Genomic DNA, 8,822 nt, shown 5'->3' with positions numbered 1-8,822 from the left:
GGGGGGCATTATGGGACCACCCCTAAACCTGTCTGGGGACACCTCGAGCCATGTGTGCCCGCAGCCCCGCACCGCCACAGTGGTGGCAGCAGAGTGGGGGCACCCCGGGGGTCCTACGGGACTCTGCCATGCGTAGGATTGAAGAGGGGGGACGACACACGCCCCTGTCATCCCGCAGGACCCCGAGGGGGCCCGTCCGTCGCTGCGAGCACGGCACAGGGCTCGGGGGATCGATGGCCGCGCGGGTCACCGCTGCCATTAACCCTGGCGAGGCAGCGCCCCGAGGTTAATTAAAAAGTGAAGTGCAACGAAACGCGGCGGCGGCGGCGGGGGTTGACAGTGGTGATGGGGCCTGACAGCGGCTGGGGGGGGTGACAGCGACAGGGAATGGTGGGGGTGGCACTTGTACGGGCACGGTGGGTGCTCCAGGGGACACTGTCGGGCTGCCACACCGGCAATGGGGGTGCGGGGGTCCAGCGGGGGGGCAGGTGGCACTCGGAGCCTCCCCGTGTCACACGTGCTGCCTGGCAGAGCCGGGTAGGAGGAAGAAGAAGCGTCGCAGAGGAAGCCCCATCCTTCCTCCTCCTCCCACCCCAGCGCTATTCTTAGCCCCGGTCTGTCCCGCATCCTCCCCGCCTGGCGGGGTCCAGCCCTGCGCCCCGCGGGAGCTTTGGGGTGCGACAATAGGGGGATCTCAAGGGGGGACACCCCCATGGGGACCCCGTCTCTCTCCGGGCCTCGCTCCCCGCCCCCAGCCGCCACCGTAACTTTAGATCCGACAGCTGCTCCGCGCCGGCCGCCTGCAGCCCCCACGGCCCCCGCTGTCCCCACGGCCTCCATGGCACGGCACGGCAGCGCTGGCTGTCCCCGATCCCGGGGGGCTGCTCTGCTCCCCTGAGGCTGGGGAGAGAAGAGGGAGATGGAACCCCTGGTGCCCATCTTGCTGTGGGGAGAGGAGATGGTACATGGCATCCTCAGGATGTGGCACAGGACATCCATCCCGGAATGGTCACAGAGACCTCGGGGCCGCTGCCTGTTCCTGCGTGCCGAGGAATTGTCTCTGGGTTTGGGGTTCCGGGGACAGAGCTCCATCGTGTTTGGGGACTGAGGGATGTCCCTGGCTGGGGAGGGGGCTAGCGGTGCCCGTGGTGGCTGAGCCCGTGGTGACCCCGCGTGGCGGGACCCTCGCGGCGAGGCGGGCACGGCGGGGTCAGCGGCGCATTCCTGCTCCCGCGGGGCGATCCGGTTACCGGCCGGCCCAGCCCCGGCCCCGGCCCCGCCATTAATCTTCCCGGGTGCCCTTTGGAATTTGCCGCCCGAGGCCCCGGGGGGTGTGGGGGTCCGCGAGGTGTAGGAAGAGCGGGGGGGGATGGATGAGGATTGAAGATGGGATGAGGTGGAGATGGGGATGCAGTGGGGGATCTGGATGCAATGAGGATGGAGAGGGGATGAGACGAGGGGAGGGAGCAGACCCCGGTTCACCCCCCAAGAACACCCCCTTGTCGTTCTGGGTTCTCCCACTTCTCTCCAGCCCCTGTCCCACGGCGGGAGCCCGGTGTAGCCGTCAGAGGCGCGGGATGATGGTGGCACGTCCCCTCCCTGCCGGGATCACATGCAATTATCCGGCAGCCGGAGACGCGGCGTTGTAATAACCCACCCAATTGTTTTAGGGATCAAGGGACTGCTAGGCGACAGCCGTGACAGAACAAGCCCCCCCGGTTGGAGAGGGGCTCTGGGGGCAATCCCCAGCCTCTTTTGTGCCGTGGGACCCCGGCATCGATGCCGGCACGGCCCTGACGGGTGCTCAGACCCGTGCTGGGGTCTGGGCAGGGTATGGGGGCTTGAACAGCTCCCAGGCTCTGTCCCTGCCCATGGAGAGGGGGCCGGCAGCGCCGTCCTGCTGGTAACGGAGCCGCCGGCCCCGTGGGACGAAGGGTTTCCTGCGAGGAAGGTGGGACAGGGAGGGGAAGACAATAAACCCCAGGAAATGCTGGGAATAGCGGAGGGAACGGCAGTGCCGTCAGCGCTGGGCCCGGACGGAAGCCTCAGGGCGCAGGGGGCAGCCAGACAGGAGCGGAGGGACCGTCCTAAGTCCTGGCACAACCGCTGGGCTGTGGTGGTCACCTCCAATCTCGCTGTGATTTCCCCCAAATCCTAACCCTGGAGTTATCCACGTCCTGTTATACCATCGGGAGTCAGTGGGGATGGGGGTCCGTGGGGAAGGGACCGCTGTGATGCCCATCCTGGCGGTACCACGGGCTCCAGTGAGTCCTTGCCCGGGCCTGGCAGGTCCCAAGTGAAGGTGGGCTCGGGGGGAGCCCCTTGCCAGGCTGTGGCCGTGGGTACCCGGTTGTCAAACCCCCTGTGCCGGGTGATTTATGGCTGGGAAGCACCGGCGCAGACGGGCTGGGACAAATCCGCCAGGAAACACCAACTTCAAAGGGTGGAACAATGGTGGGATGGGGAACGCCACCGTCCTGGGCACACAGGGCACTGCGGCCCCTGTGGTGGCACTGGCACCCACATGGCAACTGGCACCCACACCGTGCCACTAACACCCACACCATGGCACTGACACCCACACCGTGCCACTGACACCCACACCACAGCACTGACACCCACACCATGCCACTGACACCCACACCATGGCACTGACACCCACACTGTGACACTGGCACCCACACTGTGGCACTGACACCCACACTGTGCCACTGACACCCACACTGTGACACTGACGCCCACACCACAGCACTGACATCCACACCATGGCACTGACACCCACATCGTGGCACTGACACCCATACCCACGGCACTGACACCCACACCGTGCCACTGACACCCATACCACGGCACTGACACCCACACCATGACACTGACACCCACACCACAGCACTGACACCCACACTGTGGCACTGACACCTACACCATGGTACTGGCACCCACACCACGGCACTGACACCCACACCGTGTCACTGACACCCACACCGTGGCACTGGCACCCACACTGTGACACTGACACCCACACTGTGGCACTGACACCCACACCACAGCACTGACACCCACACTGTGGCACTGACAACCACACTGTGGCACTGACACCCACACCACAGCACTGGCACCCACACCATGGCACTGACACCCACACCGTGTCACTGACACCCACACCGTGTCACTGACACCCACACCACGGCACTGACACCCATACCACGGCACTGACACCTACACTGTGACACTGACACCCACTTTATGGTACCAGGACCAACATCACGGTACAGGGGCCCACATGGCATTGGGACACATGTCATGGTTTCAGGACCCACCCCACAGCACCAGGACCCACACCGTGGCACTGGCACCACGGCACCAGCCTCCATGTCAGGACAGCAGCACCCAAACCTCACCTGGGGACCAGGCTGGCACCCCCTAAGAGCCCCCACACCTGCCCTCTGTGCCCACCTGTACCCCACGTGTGTGACCCCTGTGAGCTCCATCCCTCATCCCACATCCCACGTCCCACATCCCACATCCCACGTCCCATCCCACATCCCACCCGTGCACGTGGCAGAACCACAGGCACCGGAGCCTCCTCCTCTCATTCCCATCCCGCCGATCCCGGTGGGGCGTGCCGGGGCGGTGGTCCCACGGCGCATCCCCCGCCCCTGCGGACACGCAGGAAACCTGGGGGCCCAGGGGGGGCTGCAACCACCAGACAAAGGCTTGGAGGAAACTCCGGCGGCCAAAATAAACCGGGAGATGTGAAGAGGTGCCTCGACTCCGCTCCCACGGCCTCACCACCCCTCGCACCAGTGCCAAGAGGGGCTGACGGTGCTCGGTGCCCCTTTGGCTAGGGACATTCGTCCTGTCACCAGTCCGGGAATGCCGGTGGCAGGGCTGGGTGCCACGGCTCGGTGCCACAAGTGCTCCCATCACCAGCGCTGCTGCTCCGAGCAATCCTGGGGATCCTCCAGTTGGCTGCTGGGGGTGTTGGGGGCGGCACTTTCCCAGGCCCTGCCGTGACCCCTCTGTCCGCAGGAAGGTGGCCCCCCCTGCTTGCCCCCCTTCCCACGCCGGCGGGCATCCCGGTGCCAGTGCCGGTGCCCACATCCTCAGGAAGCGGGCAGGAAACGCGGGGCCGGGGGGGCAGCGGGGGTGAGGAGGGCACAGTGTGGGGCGGGATTGCGGGGGGAGCTCAGCGTGGGCCCGTCAGAACCCCCCGGAGTCATTTAGAGCCGCTCAGGCGGTGACAGGAATTAAATTGCATTTGGATTTTCTCATCAGCCTCATCCCGGCGCTTCGTTTCGGGAAAATCCCCGTGCTGGTGCGATGGCTCATTCCCGTCGTGACAGCTCATTCCTGTCGTGACAGCCACGTTCCTGTGCCGCTGGGGATGGGATCGATGGGATGGGATGGGATGGGATGGGATGGGAACCACATGAATGGGTGGCTGTGTGCTGCCATGGGCCCGGTGGGTGCCCTGGGCTGAGAGGTCAGGCTGTGGGGCAATACTGTGTCACACGTGTCCCCACCCATCCCAACCCAGTGCCCACCACGTTCCAGGACACCGGGCATGGCCCCTCAGCCGGGTGTGAATGTGCCGGGGGCTCATCTGTCTCTGTCACGGCTGCACGGAGCCGGTACCGCCGGAGCACGGCGAGGATGGTGCAGCCGAGGGGGTTCTGCACAGCCGGGGGCTCAGCAGCCCGGGGTCCACCGCCTGTGCCCACCCCCAGGTCAGGGCAGCGGCTGGGGGTGAGCGGGACCCCCAGAGTGAGAATCCATGGGGTTGGTGGGTTTTGTGGGGTTTTGTGGGGCTGGGGATAGGCCCCAGTGAGGGGCGGGGATGGGGGGTGTGGAGGAGGAGGATGCAGTGCTTGGGGACGCTGGCATTGGAGAGAGGGGCGATGCTGTGCCCCCATTGCCCCCAGCCTGGCAGAGAGCTGCAGGGCTGTGGAGGGCTGGGGCTTGAGGATTCCCTCTCACAGCTCCCCCCCAGGACTGCACCTGCAATCCCTTGGCACATCCCTGAGACACCATAGGTCTCTTCACCTCTCACCCCGAGCCCTGGGACCCTGCAGGCTGGGGGTGCCACCATCCCCAGCGGGACCCCTGGGGGTCCCACATAGCCAAGGAGCTCTTAAGAGTCCCGTCCCCCTGGTCACGGGGGTCCATGCCATGCCCAGATCCTCTTGGGCAGAGCTGGGGACCCCCGACAGCCCCCCAGGTTAAGGACAGGGGGATGGGGGCTCAGGTTTCCCTCGTGCCGGGCTGGAGCCGGGGGCCATTAGCCCCCTCGGAGCATGACGGGGCAGGGGGACATCAAAGTGCCTTCAGCTTGACAGAGCCTCGGGGATACGGGAACATCCCCCCAGTACCTGCCCCTGCCCCTCTGCATCCCCCAGCCCTCATCTCCTCCCTTCTCCGGGGCAGCCCCCGTGGGCGGGGGGCTCATTTACCAACGTCAGCCCCGCAGTTGGTTTGAATTAGGCTCCTCCGGGGCCGGCGCTGATAAGGGAGGGGGCGTGGGGGGCTCCGGGGGGCTTCCTGCTCTGCCGTCTGTAACTGGCTGCCAGAGCCGCTGCTGACAGACACAGGGACAGCCCCCGCCTCGACACCCCCGGCATCCGTCCGTCCGTCCATCCGTCTGTCCCTCCGTGCATTCACCCACCTACACGCCCCCTCCCCCACAGGCAGCCCTGCTTGGGGTCCCCATCCTGCACCTCCACTCCTCCAGCCCTGGTTGGCACTTCCATACTGCACCCACAGCCCTCCGGTGCCAGCAGGGATCCCTGTCCCACACCTCCAGCTCTGCATCTCATTCAGGACCCTCACCCAACCTTCTGATCCCGTTTGGGACCCCTATCCCGCAGCCTCACCCTTGGACCCCAGTCTTGCACCCCAATCCCTGTGGCTCCGTTCAGAACACCCATCCTGCTCCCCACACCTCCAGCCTTTTTTTTGGGACACCCATCCCGTGACCCGAACCCTCTGTCCCTGCTCAGGACTCCCAAGCCCTCCAGCCCTACCGAGCCCCCCCATCCTGCTCCCCCCAGCCCTCCAGTCCTATTTGGAACCCCCATTCCACAACCCCGCCCCTCCCTCTCCGCTTGGAACCCTAATTCTGCACCCCATCACTCCACCCTCATTCCGCCCACCCATCCCAGCCCCACTTGGGGTCCCCGTGTCCGGATGGCCCCTCGGCCCCCGCGTTTCCCTTGGTCCTTGTGGGGGCTTTGAGCCCGGCCGCCCCCCGCCCGGTGAGCGATGGCCGACAGCTGGGCCGGGCCGGGCCGTAACCGGATCCGCCGGCAGCGGCGGCGGCGGCGCGGGGGTCCCGGCTCGGGGGTCCCGGCGCGGGGCTCAGTGCGGGGCCAGGGATGAAGGATGGACCACGGGGCACCCGATACCACACCCACGCAAGGCCGGTGGGATGCCCAGCCCAGGATGGGACACCCGTTCGGGGGGCGAGGATGGAGGGGTGATCCCCGACCACCGTACCGGAGGGGATGGAGCGGGGTCAGGCTTTGAGCCCTGTGCCGCAGCCAGGGCCCCTCCGGAGCCGCGTTCCCGGGATCACCGGGATCCGGCACCTGTTCCTCCCGCAGCACGGGGGCCGCAGCCCCGGCTCCCAGCCCCACCCCCGGGATACCCCTGCCCCGGGAACCCCCCGCCCGCAGCTGTGCCCGTGGCTGCCGCGGGCGGATCCAGATGGCGGAATATTGTCCTGGACTAATTAGGGCCGCGTGGGGGCTGCGAGGTTCCCCCCTTCTCCCGGCAATCAAAGGGCCGATGACTTTATTAAGGCTCATTACGTGTGGGCTGGAGGAGCTGGACATGCAGCAGGCAGCTGTGATGGGATCGTGCCGGGTTCGATGTGGGGAGCTCCTGCACGGCCCTGAGGGGCTGTGAGACCCCCCCAGCACGGAGGGAAACGGGCAGGAGGGGCTGCATAGCCCCACAGTGCACCCCTAAGCTCCCCATGGCTCAGCCCCCCATGGGTGCAGCCCATCTGGGGGTCACTGACTCCTCACATGTAGCCCCCAGCTCCTGGAGCTGCTGGCACAGAGGGGATCCAGGTCCTGAGACCCCCACAGCAGCCTCCAGCCCACCCCCAAGGAAAGCAGGGACTCAATGGGCTTTTCCACAATTTTATTCCAAAAATAAATTCAAAGTGGGGTATAAGTTATGGGGGTTGGGGGGTGGGAGCAGGGCTGCACTGGGGGGGCAGTGCCCACCCCCCAGCCCTACCTCCTCTTGTCCTTGATGCTGTAGTGCAGCAGGAGCGGCGCGGGCTGTGGGGTGAGGGGGGGTCAGGGATGGAGGGATCCCAGCCAAGGACCCCCCTTGGGGCACAGATCCCATATCCCAGCCCAGGGACCGCCCCCGGGGCAGGAATCCAACCCTCAGTCCAGGGAATGCCCCCAGATAGGGACCCCCCCATCCCAGCCCATGACCCCAAACCTCAACCCAAGATCCCTGTGGGGCAGAGACCCCAAACCCCAGCCTGGAAGTGCCCTGGCACAGGAACCCCCAATCCCAGCCTAGGGACTCCCCTAGGGATGCACCCCAAACTTGGCCAACCCCTTTGGGGACCCCCCCATTGCTTGATGCATGCAGAGGCCAGGGACCTCCCCAAATCACCACACAGACTAAAGATCCTCAATCCCCCAATCCCACACTGCCCCAAACCACCCCCAGAGGGTCATCCCACCACCCCCCCGGCTGGGTGAACCCCAAAATCAGAGGTTGCCATCCCTTCTGATGGATGCACACCTTGCCAAACCAGCGTGACAGCCAGAGCTGCTTCATTGTCATGTGGTCGGGGAGGGGCTCGTTGTCAAACAGGATCTGCACCTGCACGGGGAGGCTGCATCAGGGGGGAACTGGACACCCTTGGGGGCTGGGAACCCCCCTGGACCCCCACTCACGTGCTGCAGGGACAGCCCCAGCCGGTGGCACAGGACCCTCCGCAGGTGTCGGATCTGCGCCCGCACCGAGCACCTCACGTATTTCTGCTGCAAGGGGCAGAGCGGGTTGGGGGGCTGTGGGGGCCTCCAGGGACCCCACACCCCCCTCCCCCAGGACCCTACACACCCCTGTCAGGGTCAGGGTGAGAGCTGGGGGTCAGGGGTGGGGACTGCAGGGATCCCCACTCACCTGCAGCACGGCCTTGCTCTTATCCTTGCTGGAGCTGTGGCAGGAAGAGAAAGGGACATGTGTCCAGGGTCTCAGGGGTGGGAGCCATGCCCAATGTTCCCCGTGTCCCCTCCCCACCACACCGAGGGGCTGCAGCCCCCCCTGGACTCACCTCAGCTTCTCCAGGCAGAGCGAGACGTGCTCGTCGTAGCGGAAATAGTGGGCACGCGAGTGGTCAAAGGTGCTGTAGGGGAGCCCCATAGGGTCACCTCCCACTGTGTCTGGGGACACAGGTGGCACTGTCAGCCCCCTGTGCCCCTGACACCCCCCAGCACCGCAGCTGGCTGCCCCCCGTGCCCCCCTGTCCCACCGTCACCGCTGGGCTGTGTCACCCGGTCGAGGCCACGGGACTGGTAGAACTCCCGGATCCGCTTCTCCTCACCTGCCAGGGAGAGATGACTCAGGGACACACCTGGGCACATCTGCCCCTGAGGACAGTCCCTGGCTGTCCTCCCTCCCTTCACTGCTCCCACTGCACCAAGCACCCACCACAGACCCTGTTCCTGTCCCCATCCCTCTCTCTCTCCCCATCCATATCCCCATTCCTGTCCCTGAATCCACCATGTCCTCATGTCCCCCGTACTGTGCTGCAGGCCATGGCCCCTGAGCCCACCATGGCCCCTGAGCCC

The 8,822-nt window shown here is 66.0% G+C and overlaps 1 protein-coding gene across 1 annotated transcript in view; it reads right to left on the bottom strand.

Moving 5' to 3' along the window:
- Nucleotides 1–7,131: 7,131 nt before the first annotated feature.
- Nucleotides 7,132–8,822, bottom strand: part of PCGF1 (polycomb group ring finger 1) — a 3,456-nt gene continuing 1,765 nt past the window's right edge. Inside the window, exons 4-9 of the mRNA XM_015623730.2 lie at nt 8,504–8,645; nt 8,306–8,414; nt 8,155–8,188; nt 7,926–8,012; nt 7,771–7,851; nt 7,132–7,289 (exon numbers count right to left, since the gene is read on the bottom strand). Coding sequence (XP_015479216.1) covers nt 7,242–7,289; nt 7,771–7,851; nt 7,926–8,012; nt 8,155–8,188; nt 8,306–8,414; nt 8,504–8,645 — 501 coding nt within the window. The 3' untranslated portion in view covers nt 7,132–7,241. The remainder of the gene's footprint in view (nt 7,290–7,770; nt 7,852–7,925; nt 8,013–8,154; nt 8,189–8,305; nt 8,415–8,503; nt 8,646–8,822) is intronic.

Source organism: Parus major, chromosome 4, assembly GCF_001522545.3.
Source record: "Parus major isolate Abel chromosome 4, Parus_major1.1, whole genome shotgun sequence".
NCBI lineage: Eukaryota > Metazoa > Chordata > Aves > Passeriformes > Paridae > Parus > Parus major.
This window is presented reverse-complemented; position numbering and strand designations above follow the sequence as displayed.